Below are 20938 nucleotides of genomic sequence, written 5' to 3' on the forward strand. Positions count from 1 at the left end.
TAGAAAAAAAAACAGTTCCACTCAGTGAAATGTAAAAGGGTTTTTCCCTTCTAGCCCACACTTTAGCTTCTAAAGTTTAAACAGGAATTAGAAATATCTCAAATATTTTAATGTTATTACAGTTTAAACCCAATGTAAGCATGAGTTAAATAGCTACTCTAAATCTTCACCCATAGCCAATAACTTAAACAAAGAAAAATGAAAAATGGGAAGGAGGAAGAAGGAAAGTAAAACTGTGAAAGAGTGATAGATCCTTAGAGATGAAACAGCAAGGTACAAGGATGGAGAGATTTAGGAGAACAGGTCTTAGCCTCATTCATGTCTTTTACTCCTCTCCTCTCCTTTGAAGTGTGTGTGTGTGTGTGTGAGAGAGAGAGAGAGAGAGAGAGAGAGAGAGAGAGAGAGATCCAATGGTGGACAGAGGCAGTTTTCAATTAACCTTTAGTTTCACATGGACTTTGTACCAAGACCTGGCATAAAGTTAACTTAGTGTCCAGTACAAGTGATTCAGATGAAGCTCCTCCAGGTAATGTCTAGAAAACTTAGAGAAGACAAAAACTGACAATAATCCACAGCAATAATTCAGAGCACAAAAGAAGAGGAATACTGACCAGGCCGGCTACTGGAGTGAGCAACCTGTTGATCTTCTTCACAAGACCAGGTTTAATGGAATTGAGCAACCTGAGGAACAAAAGATAGAGAGGTAAAAATCAAAATTCATATATAATTATGTGCACTAGACACTTTTCCACTTCATTCATTCATTATCTGTAACCCTTATCCAGTTCAGGGTCACGGTGGGTCCAGAGCCTACCTGGAATCATTGGGCGCAAGGCGGGAATACACCCTGAAGGGGGTGCCAGTCCTTCACAGGGCAACACACACACACACACTTTTGAGTCTCCCAACGTGTGTTTTTGGACTGTGGGAAGAATCCAGAGCACCCGGAGGAAACCCACGCAGACACAGGGAGAACACACCAACTCCTCACAGACAGTCACCCGGAGGAAACCCACGCAGACACAGGGAGAACACACCACACTCCTCACAGATAGTCACCCGGAGGAAAACCATGCAGACACAGGGAGAACACACCACACTCCTCACAAACAGTCACCTGGAGGAAACCCACGCGGACACAGAGAGAACACACCAACTCCTCACAGACAGTCACCCGGAGCGGGAATCGAACCCACAACCTCCAGGCCCCTGGAGCTGTGTGACTGCGACACTACCTGCTGCGCCACTATGCCGCCCACTTTTCCACTTCTAATTTAACTAAATTAGATACAATTTGTGTTTAAAACTCAAAAGGTTTATCTGAGTAAAGAAAAAAAAGAAAACAAGCCCTGAACACTGTTGCACAAAATGAGGCACAACTGGAATGTGCAGTTTTGATTTAAAAAAAAAGATCAGGTTTCAATAATTCATATGTTCTTCATATGTTCATAGTATTTATTTGCATCACACTAAGTATGTTAGAACAAATCACAATTGTGTTTACTCCCATGTTTATTATTCAGTAGAATGACTAAAAGCTGTAATCTGTGTTATCAGACTGTATGGTCAAGACTAAATTTTGCATCCACAGCTAACTCTGCTTGCAGTAATAAAAGACAGATTTTCTCTTATGTACTGTACTGTTCCCTAGCGTGTATTGGAGGAGACAGTTTGTTGTATTTCATGTGTAGTTGCTTTCGGACATCTGCTCTTTAAAACTCCTTTGAGACCACATTATTCAAACTGTGAAAGAAAGAGGAATTTTACTCTCCACTTAACTGCAAGACCAGACACTCCATCCAAGCCAGTGACCAAGGACAACACAGCATCAAATGCACACGCCGCTTAGTGACTCCGCAAATCTCTGTCCAACTTCTGTGAGGATTTGTGATGTGCTTTAAATCTGCCAACGCCCACAAGAACTCTCAACCTGTTTCTTGAGTTGCATATTTGCCTTACAGTCTTATTGAACAAATCCATCTACCATTTTGTCATGCAATATATTACCAAAGGTTTCAATCTGTGTAGCACAGTGGAAGATCTGTGTCCACAATGAGTGTACCTTAATGTAGCTGAATGAATGAATTACAAGGGGATTCCAGAAACATCTGGGCATATAGTGACATATCTGTACAGGAACATTTTGCACAAGAGCAATGTTAGCCTACTTACAAAGAAAACTTTCTTAGTTCCCTAGAGCTTAAATGGATCTATCCTCTATTTCTGCGTCTTCAAAGCAGTCCCCCTTTGCCTTAATGCAGCTTTGCACATTTTCTCAAGCTGAAACATGAGGCGTAACCTGGAATACTTCTGAGGGAAGGAGATACACCTAAGGAAACACATATGCTGAGACCTGGTTGACAGCTAAAAATAATTTCAGGGGGTGTCAAAAATATCATTCTTTTGGGAAACTCACACTCAAGCATCAATATATAATGAATGGCCAAAGAAATACATTTTGATTGAGTTGGAAACAAGGCCTTCAGAAAGCACATGTTGAGAATGACTTGAAGAAAAGGTGCCCAAATTAGCATATAACTGTTAGCATATAAAGATTTTTCTTTCCATCTCATCAAGTCAGATCTGAGCTTTCCTAGTTGGAGTTCCTTTAGAAAAAAGAAAGAATAAATGGCAGTGGACTGGCAACAAAATGTGTGGTGCAGAGTGTATGTTTAATGTATTTTAACCGACAGAGGACAGTATATATTTGTGTTTTAACTCAGGGTCCCTGAAGTAGTGAGACATAAAGCTTCATCAGTTTACATATAAAACAATAAAAGAAAAATACACACCACTGAAAGAACAATAAATGCGATGGAAGGAGCTTGGCAGGAAGGGACTGCATACAAATACTCTGGCCAATATAAATAAGTGTGTATGTGTGTGTGTGTGTGTGTGTGTGTGTGAATGAAAAACACAGATGACTGAGACCACATTGAAAATGAGGGCAATTTTCATTTAAATCCAGACATAAACAACAAAAAGACGTGTTTTGATATATCCAAATCATCAAAATCAAAAGTAATCAAGACTCTGTCACAAATATTTATATTTCTGGGTAAATTATCTAAATAAATCTTTGACAGTGACCTCTTTGACATCTTTAGACTTAAAGGTTGCTATGTCTCCTGCAGTGCTTTGTAAAATTTTAGAACTGACTTCTTAAATCAGAATTCAGTAAATAATTGATATGAGTAATGTTTTAGTTGATTAACATTCATGAACTGTGTGTTTTGTCAACATTGTTTTTTATTAATTTCAACATTTCAAGGTTAATAAAAAAAGAGAAAACAAACAAACAAAAAATAAGCACTGTTATTACATAAAATTAGTGTGGGTTCCTTCACATGTTTCTACTCTTTTAATGACGCACAAAAATTATACTGGAGGGCTAGCATTGCCCCCTTGTGGTAATTCTGAATTATTGTGGAGAAACCTACCTGTATATTTCACAAATTCAACAGTAAGATTTAAAAAAGCCCTGAAACTCTATATAAATGTGTGTGTGTGTGTGTGTGTGTGTGTGTGTGTGTGTGTGTGTGACAAGTGAATCATGATGGAGGATGCACCTGCAGAAGGCTTATAAATGACCTGTCGCAAATGGGCACAGCAAAGGTTACATAAGTGCACACACACACACACAGTCAAAACACACACATTCACTTACTTACACACAATCATAGTGACATACACACATAAACATTCCTGCACAAACCACAATTATTTAGTGCAGGAAACACCAGTCTCACTTGCTGAAAAGCTCACTCAGAACCCAAACATTGTGTGTGTGTGTGTGTGTTCAGGCTTTTGAAGCCAAGGAAAAATGTGTTGTTACACAGTGAGCAGACCATGTTGCGCAATCAGCATATATACGAGGATCAGAAATGGAACTGTGTGTGAATATCAGGGACCTGTGGACTTTATAATATCTGAAGTGAGATATTTTTACCGCCTCTTACTGGGCGCAAGGCAGGAATACACCCTGGAGGGGGCGCCAGTCCTTCACAGGGCAACACAGACACACACATTCACTCACACCTACGGACACTTTTGAGTCTCCAATCCACCTACCAACGTGTTTTTTTTTGGACTGTGTGAGGTAACCAGAGCACCCGGAGGAAACCCACACGGACACAGGGAGAACACACCAACTCTTCACAGGCAGTCACTCAGAGCGGGAATCGAACCCACAACCTCCAGACCCCTGGAGCTGTGTGACTGCGACACTACCTGCTGTGCCACCGTGCCGCCCCTGATTCTGACATGACACCAACGTGGCACTGCTTTCCAAAAGCCTAATGTCTATTTCTCACAGAACATTTACAGCCTCGTCCTCACAAAACCTTCCATGAAGTGATAAGCATCTCTTTGTGTGTTGGTCTTTCTTTGCCCAAATAACGATGACGACACAGTAATTACCCAGCGTTTCCTCTGTAGGCGTGTAATGAGTTGTTGTTAGCTATGCTTTGAAGATTTCATTTATAACTCCCTGTGAAAAACTCAAACACTGGTATTACCAAGTCCAAGTTCACCAAGTTAATGAAGTGGTTTTAACAGAGATTTAAACAACCAGCTGCATTTCTATAACAGGGACCAAAAATGGTGTTCACTTTATGTGTTAAAAAGCTCTTAATTCCAGGTTTCCTCACAGACAGTTATTGAAAGTATAATTTCTATTTATCTAGTTATTCGGAGCAGTTAAAAAGGCCAGCAATGCATTCAAGTGTGTAAACTTATTGATATACCCCTATAGTTTTAAATTATGGTCTACTGTATTGCTTATATTTTTTAATGGTCCGGGTCATATTGGGGCTTATACTTCAAAAAACCTCCAAAACATAAACCTAAAGGTATTTTTTCTTATTTTAGATGTATTAATGCAGACAGACCCCTGTGTGAACTTGTGTATGTGAACACAGTGAATTCAGTATTAATGTCGTAAACCCATCTGTTTTAGCTGCAGGGTCTTCCTCCATCTCTCTGACACATACTCACTCAAACCATAGAATCAAACACACACACACACACACACACACATACATACATTCCCACTCTCCTGATGACAAGCCATTCATAAATCTGACAGATTTACCTCTTACCCAGTAAAGACAGGACAGAACTAATAAAAAACGAGCAAGCAGTTAACAAATACAAGATGTTCGCTCTCTCTCTCTCTCTCTCTCTCTTTCACACACACACACACACACACACACACACACACACACACACACACACTACATTATGAATATGGACAACATCCCGTAACTCTGATCCAAAACTAGTTATGTGTTTATGTGTCTAATTAATACCGTTAACTTCATAAGAAACATTGGGCAAGCAGGTGTCTGCAAATACTTGGCACCATAGTGTATCAATGTTAATGACAAAAGAATGTGAACTGAAGTGTACTCACTCGCAGAGTAGGATGCCATTGTCCAGACTCCCTCTGAAGTCCTTGTCCACAAAACTCCTACCAGTTACTGCCTACAACACACACACACACACACACACAAGCATGAGCTAATCACATCATCAGCTGTTTTTTGTATCCATTTCTGTTCGTTCCGATTTTAAACATTTAAAAACAATTGTAATGACTAATTGAGTTTTCACATGATGTCAATAAAACATATTGGGAGCGGAGCAAGCAAAATACCTCTGTTTTTGAAACGGATATTGATCTGATCTGATAACATTGAGTATTAGCAGGTACAAATACCAATAAGGCTTTGATATTTGTTTACAACTTAAAAGAAACATATTTTTTACATTTACACATTTTTAAATTTACTTGTTTTTGTCTGTTTTTCTGCAGTCAGGAAAAGACTCACTGTGTGTGTGGTTTTGGAGCTAATAATTTGTGAGAAATTTTGGCAAACATCTGGGGAACATCTTGCAGTTGTTACACAAAGTCATGTTTAGGAAATAAAGCTAAACAAAACACACAACACAGGCAACATTTTCACTTTAATTCTTTATTTTTTTATTATGGAAAATTCTGATTATAGGCCACTTTACAGCAGACTTTAAAAATTCTTTTGTTTTAAATACTTTTTTTTTTTAATAAAAGGAGAGCACACTGTAAAGCATGGTAAATTAACATTAGTTTACCCTCCACTACATTCTTACTAATATCTGTGAAATAACACTTTCTCAAACATCTACATCCCACCACATCCCACGCACTTCTAAAATGCAAAAATATTTACAGGATCCATTTTTCCCTCTGGTATCCACTCCTGCTTTTCCCACTGATATCTGCCTTATACTGAGACCAGTAACTGTGGACCACCGCAGTGTGTCAGTTTATCATGACATCAGATACAACATTTTGATCTGACAATAATAACACAAATAGTATTGGCTCATGTTTGCCCTCACATCCTAAGATGTGAATGGTAATGTGTGTGTATCTGTTTGTGTGATTTAGAGTACCCCTCGCAGAGTTGCATGGTTGCACTCCAATAATATTTAGACGCTGGAATCACAGCAGAAGCATCTGAAGCTAAGAAACCCCAACGAGAAAGAAACAGGATATGACCCTGGCCTGACGCTGCACAAATCAAACATTATTCCCCTCACTCATTTCACACACAGCTACTCCAGAGACCTGAAGGGGGGATGAGTGGGTGTCACCATCCTTCTCTGTCACCATAAAGCTAACAAGCTCAGTGTAAGCTGCCTTCATCCTGGATAAATCTCCCTCTTAGTGCTAGCATGTGGGTTAATGGCCGTAATGGCTGGTGACATGAGGGATTTCCCCAAGAGGGAAAGCCTCCTCCTGCTACTGGGAAGCTTATATTAGATTAAACAATGCCATTACTATGACATAATTAAATGGGCCTTTTACACGCAAGTTACACAAAAAGCCATAGTCTTACATTTAAATAAATAAATAAATAAATAAATAAATAAATAAATAAATAAAGTAATGGCGGCACGGTGCTGCAGCAGGTAGTGTCGCAGTCACACAGCTCCATGGGCTTGGAGGTTGTGGGTTCGATTCCCACTCCAGGTGACTGTCTGTGAGGAGTTGGTGTGTTCTCCCCGTGTTTGCGTGGGTTTCCTTTGGGTGACTGTCTGTGAGGAGTTGGTGTGTGCTCCCTGTGTCCGCGTGGGTTTCCTCTGGGTGCTCCGGTTTCCTCCCACAGTCCAAAAACACACATTGGTAGGTGGATTGGCGACTCAAAAGTGTCCGTAGGTGTGAATGTGTGTGTGAGTGTCTGTGTTGCCCTGTGAAGGACTGGCGCCCCCTCCAGAGTGTATTCCCGCCTTGCGCCCAATGATTCCGGGTAGGCTCTGGACCCACCGTGACCCTGAACTGGATAAGCACTTACAGATAATGAATGAATGAATTAATAAAGTTTTTTATTTTATAATGTACCGCGACCCTGAAATGGAGAAGCGGAGAAGAAAATGATGATGATGATGATGATTTTATAATGTTTTTTTTTTCTGATTTATCCCTAAAAGTCAACAAATCAAATAAAATCTAGAAACCTATTCCAATGAATAAGGGACCAAAAGAAATTAACTGGCTTAAATAATTCACGTAATACTTTGCCATTTTTGCTTCTGTTTCAGAAGTGTATTTTCTATATTCTTGTAAAATAAAGAAATTAATGCATACAAAAAAAGTAAACAGTTTTTTCATTTTAACTTATAGTCAATGCAGCAAAACTACTACAGAGGATAATCTATATTAATACAAATATTTTACATTTCGTTTAAAATATAATCTAGAAACCGACTTCTAGAAATTACAGAGATATAGAATTACAAATTATACACACACAAATTGCACATACATGTAGAAAAAACCTGCTGTCCATCTGCTAATTTCTCTAAAGATTCTCTGGAGGGTGCAAAGAGTGGGGAAATGATTTAGAAAGCGTGAAGTTGTGTGTGGAGTGATGAGAGAAGTCCATTACACGCTGGAAACATTATCTGGCTGCTACTGGAACAATGAGCACAGACTGGACAGCCAGACACACAGCAGTGTGTATTTACGCAGCTGTGGAGAGGGAACATCAAGTGGCACCCAGCACTCGCACTCACACATACACATGTGCATGTGCACGCACACACATACACACAACCAGACACTTGTTTCTGAGTGTTTTAGCTGAGCTTCATCGCCTGGAAATCACTCTAAAGGAAACAATGAGAAACTATGCACATCGTGCTCAATTCCTCAAGAAAACCCCACTTAGAAGCCACCACTTAGAGCTAGGAGTGAAACACTAGACGGCAAAGTGTTTGTGGACCCCTTGTGTCCAGCATTATTAAGTAGGTTATCCACATTTTGCTAGTCGACAATAAGCACTGAGTCAGTTGACCTCAGGCTCATGCATAAGCTGAGCTGAATGATCATGTTAGCAATAGGTGAATAATGATTCAGCATCAGTAGCTGACCTCATTGTACACATGTCTATGCGGTGGCGCAACACGTAGTTCCAACGTCCTGGTGATTGTCTGTGAAGATTTTAGTCTGTTCTCCCTGTGTCTGCATGGGTTTCCTCCAGTTTCCTCCCATGGTCCAAAAAAACCCTGTTGGTAGGTGGTTTGGCTACTCAAAAACGTGTCCCTACAAACAGTGAATGAATGAATAAATGAATTAATGAATGAATGGATGACTACAAACATCTGCTACTACAAAAGTTGCTTAAACTTAAATTTAAATTACAATGAATGAAAATGAATATATTTTAAGGTGTTCACAATAAAATTATCCTGTGGAATTCTGATTTATATCTATTCTATATTTACACAATTTCAGGCATATTTGCAGAAATCATTTTTCACCTAACTACTGTTTTAAGAATATGACTGTGTGTATAATGAGTATTCCAGTTCAGTGGTGTGAGGTAGTACAGTAGTGTGTTTGTGGGGTGGGTGACATCATTGTGAGTAGAAATCTCTAGAAGTTCTCAGGTGTAACCTGCTCACACGACCAACTGCAGAAATGGCGAGTCATACTCTCACTCTCTCTCTCTCTCTCTCTCTCTCTCTCTCTCTCTCTGTCACACACACACACAGACACACACACAGTGTCTCATACTCATTCTGCAGTGCCATATATCTCTGGCTCTTGCAAATGCTAAAATTAGATCAAGTATTGCAGCAAAGCTAAGTAGTATAAAATATGCTCTGGTCAGGAATCAGGTCAAAACTAGAGAACACTCATACACACACACACACACACACACACACACACACACACAAGAATAATTTACTAATTGTATAGAATGTGTTACCCAAAGTGACCATTCATGAAAAAGTGAAGTCTCGCCTTCTAGATTTGGGCGAAAAGAAATGCATCCTGATCTCCTACCCAAGTTCTCAGAGTTGTGTCTGCTCTCACACTACAACCAGGCATGGTCTAAACTTGCAGAGACTCAAATCAAAGATTTCCTTTAAGGAAACACTACCACGTTTGAACAAGTTAACTGACTATTTATGAGTCAGGTCATAGGCCAAAAGACCTTCCCCTAGCATTCCAGAGCCAAAAGAACAAAAAAAACTCCAAACAAACAGTAGCTTCTGGATCATACGTCTCCTCTCCAAAAAAACACCAGCTCAGGTCATCCCAGGACTCTCAATTAGATGCTGGAATGTGTTGCTTTGTTGTCCAAATTGGAATGTGGTCCAGGAGCGCGTCCGCTCTGCCGCCGCAAACAATCGAAAGATGTTTCCTTTTTTCGGCTGCAGGATCCCAGCAGGACGTATTAATGACATAACAGAGACCATTCTCATGGCTCTGTATCCAAGTTTACCACTTCCCTGTCTTTGTTGTCCTCTGAGAGGGAGGGAGGGGGGCTCAAGTTGAGCACAACAGAAGGAACACACTACTGAATCAGGCAAAAACACAGCGCTTATTTTCTCGTGAGAGAACTGGCATTGTTAGTACCAGAAGAATTTGAGCGCTACGAGGTCCGATTAAGGCTTTTAAACAGTCCTGGAATGTGCAACTGAGTTCCGCTTTAAAACACGTAATCAGCCTTAGATATTCTAAGTGTTTGAGGCAGACCAGCAGGAAGTGGAGGTTATAAATCTGTTGAGTTTGTACCTCTCATTTTGTGCTAAATTACACTTAAATGATCTGGCTGAGATCAACAATTGCCTATGAGACTAAACACGGTAAACGTGCACCCATCAACTGAGCTTCAATAAGGCTTGTTATTAACACAGGAACATGGCCAAGAATCTGAAATGATTAAAAATGAAAACCTTTTCTCCCTGTAGTTTTCCAGTGTCCTACTGGTAAAAATATTACTTCACTAAAGTCAAAACACATGTCCAAATGACAGACAAAGCATTTTTCTTTGGTACAAGCTGCTCAAGTTGCTCAGTTGGCTTCTGTGTTTAGGTTCTCCTACATTTTGCTTCCATGTGGCAGACTGGATGGGGCAGACTGACATGAATACATGCACAGTGGTGTTACTTTAATGTGACAGTATAATGAACACACAGTTGTGGAAATATTAAGAAAAAAATCGATATAACTCATATAGATAAGATTACCCAGACAAAACCAAGACAAGGTGGGCTGACATGCCCAAGAGACCAAAAGCCTCCAGCTTACCATAAGCAACAGATGTCCAAAGGAAATTACACCTACAGTAATTCTTTATAAAGGTTTGATATGAAAATAACAAAATATTAAAAGCTTATACCACTCTAGAAAGCTTTTAAACTACAATTTTTGTAACAGTTTTGTGAGGTCAATGCCATATGTCAATACAAGTCTCATTAGATCTACCCTTGTGCACAGGGTTGTATTTGAGACCTACACTGGACGGATCCATGTTCAAGTGAAGGCCCATGTGTCCAATAACAGATTGCCGCTCTCACTGAAAATGAACTTAGTAGCACTCGGCCAATGAAAACATTGCCACAGTAATCTCCTGTGCCTTACCTCTGAGGGCAACAGGCCTCTAATCTAATGGCCTCACGCTGCAGGTTCCTGCGACAAATCCCTAACAGATTAAAGAATCAATTCTCTTCCCACAAAGGAAAGGTGCTGAGATCAGGACTGACAGGGAGACACTTCTGACCATAACTCTTTCTCAAACATGAAGACATCCTTCCCACAGTCCATTCACACTTCAAGAGGTTGGTCAGCTCAAGAAACCATGTTTACTTTCTGCTTAGAGGTTGCATAACCCTGCAGAAGGTTTTAGAGACAAACACAGCACCATGCTTCATGGCCACTAGCCAAGAAACTAGCTAAATCACTTTAGCGTGATGATTAGCAGCTAATCTCCCCTCTATTCAATGTTACAGTGAGCTTGGGTAGAGTATACAATACATCTGAGTCCCACTAAGTCCTAATGCATGCTGTGTAACATTAAAGAGGTTTGTTGGCTGCTAACAGTAGCTCTATTTTGCATCCAGCAGGGCTGGAATAAAAAAGAAGTATTGATTAGTTCAAAAAAAATTTGTTTGCGCTGTGTAGGGTCTAATATTGTGATAAGCATGAGTGACTAGAAGACCTTTCTAGAAGATCCAGACCTCCCTATTCCTACATAACATAAAATTTCAGCTAAATCAAAAAGGGAATATATAAGTGCACTACATATTTAGGTTTTAAAGAGCCAGCTTACTAACTAAAGACATGATCCGGGTTTTATAGTGCAACATCTTTCATAAGGCAAAGCTCACAAATCCATTTGGCATTGAAAAAGAAATAGCAGGTCATACTTTGTATTAAGTTTAAAAGCTAGAAAAAAAACATAACTTTACTAAACTTTGACTGAATATGTATCCACTGTAAATTAATCTAAAGTTCTCATGTTAAGTTATAGTTCTCATGTGGAAATTCTTACTCTATATATTTTTAAACACACTGCTAAATTTAGCATTAAGGCAATGTACAGACTCGGCTGGCCTAAAATGAGTGAATTATTGACTACAACTGTCAGAGATTTCCTTCATCATCTTCTACAAATAGAACCTGCTTCTTCTGCAATCGAGTTTCCCAGCAGTAAATAAAGATATCATTTAGGGCCTCGCATATGTTTGGAACTTCTGTTCATACTGAAAAAGTGAAAATGTGTCTACATTAAAAACCATGTAAATATGTTCAATTCAGAAATGTATTTTTAAATGGATTTTTAAATCTGTATTCATCGAGACACTGCTTGAGTTAAGGTTATGTATAAGACAAGGTTAAAGTTTGTGTAATCTGAGTTTGAGATGCCACAATTGTCAAGTTATTATGGAAAGTTCAGCTCAAATACAAAGCACAGCAGGAATGTTGAATATTACAATGATCTGAATACTACACCATGTGTCTTAGTTCTCAATATCTTTTAAAAGGACACTTACTTTTATTCAGAGTCTGAGGAGCAGCAGGATTCCTGCAGTTCAGCCAAAGGTTTAAAAGTCCTTCTCTCTCTCTCTCTCTCTCTCTCTCTCTCTCTCTCTCTGTCATACACTCACACACACACACACACACACACACACACACAGCCACTGTGGTACCTCTCCTGTGTTTGAAATGTATGGCACTGGAGCTGAGCCCACTCTTCCTGTCACAAAACCAGAGTAACTGCAGACAAACTTAATGAAAGCGAGAAATTAATATAACTAAATAAAAAATGAAATTAAAAAAATCTTTACTTTGCATTAAGGATGGGTGATATAAGAAAAACATTATTCATTCATTGTCTGTAACCGCTTATCCAGTACAGGGTCACGGAGGGTCCGGAGCCCACCCAAAATCACTGGGTCCCTGGTCCCTGTGGCTGCGACACTACCTTGTGGGTCCAGAGCCTATCCAGAATATTATTATGATACTTAGAAATATTTTCACCATCCTCAGTAAGTATCACAATGTTGTTGTTGTTCTTTTTCTGAGGCTCTCACAAATTATGGCCAAATGAAAAAAAAAAATCCAATATAAATTCCAAAAGTGTTATGCATTTCACAAGCACACGTGGAAACAACAGACATAAATAAGCTCTTTAATGTAAGCAAATCTGGTCATATGTTTATAATTATTCTTTTATTTATTTATGCCTCTGTATAATACATTTACATTGTTATTCATGATTTATGTCATACATGCTTTATTTATTGAAAATCAATTTGTAATAATGTTCCGCATATATTTATATTTTAATTTGTAACTATTTGTCTTTACTTCATTTATGCATTATTATGTATGTGTTCATTCATTCATTCATTATCTGTAACCGCTTATCCAATTCAGGGTGGGTCGCGGTGGGTCCAGAGCACCCTGGAGGGGGCGCCAGTCCTTCACAGGGCAACACACACACACACATTCACTCACACACTCACACCTTGGAGTCCCTGTAAATCCCTGTAAAAATGAGCCTAAATTTGTCTTTTATAATTGCTGTTGGTCCATGTACATAAAGAAGCTCTTATTTTGAAGCATTTATTCTAGTAGTGTATATCTGGGTTTCAATAACAATAATGAGGCATTAATATCAAGAACTTTTAAAATCATCAACACATTTTCAAACTTCTCAGACATCTTCATCATTAAGTGCACTGACCTTGACCTCCACTAGATGTTCTGCTTTGTTTTTCAGGCTTTGTTGGGAAGCCCTGCTTCTGCTATCTGAATAATGGATGGTGTCTGACTGTTGAAGTTTGAAAGAGGTTTTAAAGAGGCCAGAGGAGTCAGAGAGCTCCCAGAGGCTGATGGGAGCGGAGCTGGAAATGACTAGAGACTCTCTGCTCTACTTTCTGTTTTTAGATGCTGCCACACCTGCTGACATCAAGACCAGCTAAAAGATTAGCCTGCTCATCCATTCAGAAAGAAAAAGAGTTTCAAATATCCTACATTTATCTCTGGATTGATGAAGCATCGTGGAGTGGCATTTGTAATCCAGAACTAATCATCCACCTAATGTTACCAATGATCTAGTAAATAGGGAGCCATTTCAGACACAGAATGTTACTATAGCGAAGGGGGACAACCTCTGTATCTTCAGAAGAAATGTCAGATTAGGACATGTCCACAAACCTTTGGCCATAAAGTGAATCTCCACTTCTATTTACAACCACAGATTCAGCACTGATGTACATTTTAGAAATTTCTACACATTGTCAATTAGATTGGAGTCAGAAATAATTAATAAAAAGGGAATATGATACTTTATTTTACAGTGATAAACCTGTTTATGATACTGAGCTAGTGCTGAGATGTTATCTACAAAGCACATTCCAAATTGAAATGAGATACTTTGCAGAAGAGAATGCTGCCAGGTGAGTATTTGTGAGGACAAAATTTATTGAGTTATATGCTCCAGCAATACCCAATCATATCTCTGTTCTGAGAGTCTGATTAAAATCCAGATCTACCCTTGTTCTTCTTTATCAGTTTCTGGTTTACTGCAGAACTTTCTTTTTCTTGTGAAAGGAAAAACAGGACTCTGTTTTCATGAATTTTCTCAGTCGTATTAGACAATTTCTGCTACATTACTCCCACAGCTGAAGCGTGGCCTTGTACAGAGTCATTGAGAAGAACTCCCACTCTCCTGCCCACAGAAACTAAAGCAAGAATGGTTTAAAGCCCAGCTAAAAACATGTTTAACTTCTACATTATTGTGATCTACAGAATATGGCTGTGTTCTAACATAATGGAAAAATTATTAAAATATGTAATAGATAGAACCATATAATTATTTTATTAATAAATTAATGAATTATGCATTTAGTTAGTCATATATTACATGTACTGATCTACCATGATGTACACTGTGTGGATGAAATACAGGGGGTCCTCGACTTACGACGTTGATCCGTTCTTACGTCGCGTCGTAAACCGATTTTCGGAAGTCGAAACATACGTACATACTGTACCTAAATAACATACTGTAAGCACTTATCCTATCCTAACACCTATCCTAACACAGTAATTATCAAAAAACACATAACCGCGTATCCGTGTATTCTTCCGCCGCGCACACCAAACACGAAGTTTGCGTTACGACATTTACGATGCAAAACAACTTAAGTCGAAACAAGGCTTTATACAGTAAACGGGAGATGTGTCGTAACCACGAAACATCGTAACTCGGGACCGACGTAACCCGAGGACCTCCTGTACACACTTTTCAAGGTAAAACCTTTTAGGGTTTTTTTTTTTAAATACATGGCCAGAACAATAGAACTTTACTAGATGTTTACTGAGGTAAAGTCATATAATGGAGTATTAGCATCATATTACTCCAAGGAATGAGACCTACACCGCTACACACGTATACAGCAAGACCATAGCTGTCAGCTAGCTTCAATTACAGAGTTCTCTTTAAGCTCATGGCAAAACTCTAACATTCTGTACAATTATACAACTGATTACCTAGTTTTGAACCATTTTTAAACATAAAGCTAATTATGTGTTCAAAACAGAAAAGACATCTGCATATCTGGAGATATTCCATACCAAATATTTCACAAAAAAAATTATTCTTATTTTAGGGTTTAGTTAAATCACAGTTAGCATTACACTCATTCTTAGAGTCAGATGTTATTTTTATGTGACTATAGGGAGACAACAATATTAATATTCATAACTTATCCTGATTCATTACATAAGAAACGCTTTGTTTTAATATTTTCATTTTATATATTTTTTAAATTAATCAATTAATTTATATTCTGTAACAACTTATCAAATTCATTGTCGCAATGGGTGGGTGCAAGGCAGTAATACACCCTGGAGGGGGCACCAGTCCTTCGCAGGGCGACACACACTTACACATTCACTCATACACTCACTCATACGGACACTTTTGAGTCAGCAATCCACCTACCAATGTGTGTTTTTGGAACGTGGGATTTTAAATTGTAAGATGTCATTCTAACCCCATAATTGTCCCAAAGCCACTACTGAGATCAAAACGTTATTAAATGCTTATATAATATTGACTTTGTATTGTAGGAAAAGAATCCTTTTATTGTAATGAGTGAGGGGTTTGAGGACAAAGCCTTAGACGTAGCATGCTAAACATTACAGCAACAACAACTGGAGCTGTGAGAACAGTTTCTTTCTGCAGGATGCCAGCCAAGCAACACTTTCAAATGCAGTTTCATCATTGCATAACGTTTGTTCTAGAAGGAACTACAGTGGGCTCTCTGGCAAATCTGATTGCTCAGATACAGAGCTCAGCAAAGCGTTAGCAGCAGGTTTAGGCAAACACCAGCTATCTAAGCCACTGTGCTCAATTAGCATGATTTACAGCCACCTTTTACAAAGAATTGCAGCACAGTGAGAAAAGCTTATCAGTACCATAAATCTCAGGCTATTTATGGTGTTCCTGAGAAAAAAAGAAAAAAAAAACAACAAACCACCTTCCAGTGCTATATACTAAGAAACCACAGATTGCTACATGCTTATAATTCCTCCTTGATGATAGAAAGCTGCAGTATTTGTTTTCCGAAGAGCATAGATTCTTACAGACCATACAATCACTTGTTAGACTGGTTTCTGATTACAAGGAATCTTCTCGTTTGAAGATAAACATAGACACTAAAACCAGTCAAGAAAATGAAAGCATAGATTTACTAAGAAAATTCCACTTTCCACATTATTCATCACTTACCTACACCTTGTACAGCTGCATTATTCCAGGACCAGAAACAAATGGAACACAACTAGTAACAATATCCCCATAAAATCCAGATATACATCAACCACGATTCAAGAGATGCTGATGAGACTTGCAGACAACAACGTGTGGTGCAGTAGAAAAAGGGAGACAGAGAGAGAGAATGAGACAGAGAGAGATGAAGAGAGGACATGAGCGCAAGAGAGAGAGAGAGAGAGAGAGAGAGAGAGAGAGAGAAGAGAAAATATGAGCTCTATAAATAATGCAGAACATTACCGCAGAGAAATCGGCTCAACAGTGAAAGTGCAGAAGTTATGGAGAGGATCACAACCACTCACTTCCACTCGCATTTGTTAATCATGATTATCACCTGAACCTCTTTGTGTTTGAGTGGATACTGGAGCTGAGAAAAACGTAATCATTTTTTATCATTTTCTACTGTTCTTACACTAATATATGAGACGTATTTTTAATCCAGAGAAGTGTTATTCCTCCAAAGGCTTATTCCAGAGCAAACACTCAAAAAGCATTCAACGACATTTGCTAAATTAATTTAAATTAATCAGATGCCAACACAAATCTCGTATTTAAAGTCGTATTTATCTGTTGATTACAATGTTCCAACACTGACAGCTATGTCTGTCTGTGCTTTCAAACATCCATGCACCTCACTAATTGATACGAAGAAAGTTAGATTCTAAACATGATTGTTAGCATTTGATCGGTCAGACTGGGAGCTGGTGGGCGGAGCTTCCTGAACTCTCTAACCTGGTTCATAATAAGACATTCCATGCTTAGAAAGCTCAGGAGAGAAAGAAGGCTGATTTCCAAATGCAGTGGGTTTATGTAAGGGTTTTCGGAACCTACAGCCTCTGCACTGTCCCACGCCATCCTGCAAACAGCCACAAACAGCATCACTGGAGATCCACCTACAGCCCCACGCCAACATGCTACAGAGTGGGAGAGAGAACAATGTTCTGAAAGAGACATTCTCATTCTTTTCAGCTGCAGCTCTCTCTCTGGCTCTCTCTCTCTCACACACAAACACACACATAAAACTATATGCTCAATGACAGGCTCCAAGTGACACAATAGATAAACAACGAGAATAAAAATGACTAAACCATCGCATAAGATACACGCGACACTAAACAGGCTTTTGTTCTTCTTTCAAATCACATCTCTCTCTCTCTGACACACACACACACAGACATACACACACACAAGAATCACCAGTGTTCTACGTTCTCAGTAACCACTCACTCATTACAAAAACCCACACTTACAGCTTACTCAGCCTCATTGCAATGCAAAGATCCTCAGCTCGTATTGAAACAACATGACAGCTGATGCATTAGTCCCACAGAGAATCACCTGAGTGTCTCTTTTTCTCTCTCTCTCTCTCACACACACACAGAGACACACAAACCAGAGAACCCACAAGGAACTGAACTGAAATGTTTAAGAACATTATATATTCATTCATTCATTCATTCATTATCTGTAACCCTTATCCAGTCGCGGTGGAATCATTGGGCGCAAGGCAGGAATACACCCTGGAGGGGGCGCCAGGCCTTCACAGGGCAACGCAGACACACACACATATTCAGTCACACCTACGGACACTTTTGAGTCGCCAATCCACCTACCAACGTGTGTTTTTGGACTGTGGGAGGAAACCGGAGCACCCGGAGGAAACCCACGCGGACACGGGGAGAACACACCAACTCCTCACAGACAGTCACCCGGAGCGGGAATCGAACCCACAACCTCCAAGCCCCTGGAGCTGTGTGACTGCGACACTACGTGCTGCGCCACCGTGCCGCCCGAACATTATATAAAATACAGAAATTCTCACCCACATACTAGAACCTGAATACACTATATGGCAAAACAACAATTCATAGGCAGTTACTCCCCAATTTTAAAATCTCCTTAAATTTTATGTTGTTGAAGGCCATCAAATCCTCCCAGCAATGTATTTTTGTATAAATGTAGTGAAGACACTGTTACTATGGCAAATGATGACACAGTCCCGATTTATCACCCTGAATTCGGTAAAATAAATGTTGCAGCAGGTGTCCACAAACATTTGGCTATACAGTGTATATTTTAATGCATGCAATATGTTACAACCAAGCAGAGTGGTGAAATGAGCCAGTTACACTAATTCACACAGGGGTGAACGTGAAACAGACATTCACTCCCTTTCACCTGGACCTGGTTTTCTATTTGTTTTCGAATAATTTGCTCAGAGCAAAAAAACTTGATCCCAGAAGCGGAAAAGCTAAAATAAAAAGTTTGGACCTCTGTTTCTTATTTAGTCAACTCTCTGCAGCTCCCTCTCTCTCTCTCACACACACACACACACAAACCTACGTCTCACTATGAGCAGGTGAGGGTAATTCACTGTGGCAGATAGAGAAACTGCAGATGGGGCATGTGCTTTAGCAAATGAAATTTGTTCAGAACAGCAAAGAAATCTTTCACCATTCATTCATTCATTATCTGTAACCGCTTTTCCAATTCAGGGTCGCGGTGGGTCGAGAGCCTACCTGGAATCACTGGGCGCAAGGCGGGGAATACACCCTGGAGGGGGCGCCAGTCCTTCACAGGGCAACACAGACACACACACATTCACACCTACGGACACTTTTGAGTCACCAATCCACCTACCAACGTGTGTTTTTGGACTGTGGGAGGAAACCGGAGCACCCGGAGGAAACCCACAAGGACACACCAACTCCTCACAGACAGTCACCCGGAGCGGGAATCGAACCCACAACCTCCAGGCCCCTGGAGCTGTGTGACTGCGACACTACGTGCTGCGCCACCCGTTCACCAGTGACTTCTAATAAAAAAGTAATTTCATTCACTGAACAGTGTACACTATATGGCATCTGATCATAGGATATGAAATAGTAAATAATATTAAAATGACAAGTGATTTTAAACTTTAGATATACATCAGCTACTAAAATGTTATACACACCTTCAAGGAAACATTGACAGACCACCATGTTAGACTGTATGACTAACACACACACATGCGTGCAATTCGTTACACACTGCTGTCCAAACAGCACAGAGAATGCATGTAGATAAATGAACATAATCTAGCCACAAGCATCAATCACCACACTGCACCTTTAAAAACCCATCCACAGCTTGCTGGAATCACACTTGAGGAGCTTTTCCTGGCATATGTACAGCCTTGTCACATGCTTCTAAAAGGTGATAAACTGAGTGTAGATTGAGTGTGTGAGTGTGTGTGTGATCCCTTTACAAGGAAACTGGGAAACATTTCTGTAGGAGCTAGTAAATCTATATAAAGAAGAGAATATTATAGCCTTCAAAAATTAACATAGGTAGGTATGGATGGATGATAGATGGATGAATGGATGGACAGATGAAGGTGTGGTGCGTAAAGCTGATCCAGCCAGGAGGAGCCAAGGGAGTGTGTTGAAATGGCTGGAGAGGTGGATGGATGGATACAAGGCATACATTGGTAGTCATGGCTAAATAGATTAAGAAACACATGTGTGTGTGTGTGTGTGTGTGAGAGAGAGAGAGAGAGAGAGAGAGAGGTTTGTTGGACCTGGTGTTGTATAAATCCCACTAATCCTCTAAATATCACAGCAGGAGAGGCTACAGATCAGACCCACAGCAGGACACCACTGTACTAATCACTTCAGTGTGTGTTTGTGGTCGCTGGAAAACAGCTAAGATTACAATGTTGATTAATTGATTAACACTGTGATTTGTACTGACCAGTATCAGTTCTCAGACTACTCCTATCATACACAAGCTGTAAAAATGAAACCAAACACATGCCCCATGTTAAACCTTAAGGTCGTTATTATAGAATATAAATCCATTTAAAGCTATCTCCTTCAGATTAGAAATCTCCAATTAATGTTCAGTCACAAACTCAGTTGCTTCAAGTTTCAGCACACAAGATTTACACACAAGGAGAAGTCTGAATAATCTATACAGAGGAGCTGTGTTGCAAAGATTTTACACAAAATGCAGATTGGTATTTTCTTATAGCCATCAAAGACACAAGAAATGTGATTAGAAATATTGAAACTGTAGTATGACAAACTTTATCATAGTAACTAGAGTGTACTATATACAACTAAGTCATTCCATAAATCAGTCAATACTATATGGACACTAGGGCATACAGAAAACTAATCCACTTCCAAAACAACCCTCTACGGAAGTGCAAGTGTCAAAGAGTAACTGGGGATAAACAGCTACATGAATGTGGCATCTGCACAATCACAGCAGGAACTTTCACATCTAATCAGAGGCACTCATCAGAACCTACTACAGGAAAGGCCTCAGGC

General features: G+C 39.5%; 1 protein-coding gene across 9 annotated transcripts in view; it reads right to left on the bottom strand.

The window, feature by feature from the left end:
• Positions 1-20938, bottom strand: part of limch1b (LIM and calponin homology domains 1b) — a 92448-nt gene that overhangs the window by 52047 nt on the left and 19463 nt on the right. For all 9 annotated transcript variants that reach the window (XM_066648681.1, XM_066648675.1, XM_066648680.1 and 6 more), the window contains exons 2-3: positions 5414-5484; positions 612-681 (exon numbers count right to left, since the gene is read on the bottom strand). In XM_066648681.1, the coding sequence (XP_066504778.1) occupies positions 612-681; positions 5414-5484 (141 nt within the window). The remainder of the gene's footprint in view (positions 1-611; positions 682-5413; positions 5485-20938) is intronic.

Source organism: Hoplias malabaricus, chromosome 17 (assembly GCF_029633855.1).
Source record: "Hoplias malabaricus isolate fHopMal1 chromosome 17, fHopMal1.hap1, whole genome shotgun sequence".
NCBI lineage: Eukaryota > Metazoa > Chordata > Actinopteri > Characiformes > Erythrinidae > Hoplias > Hoplias malabaricus.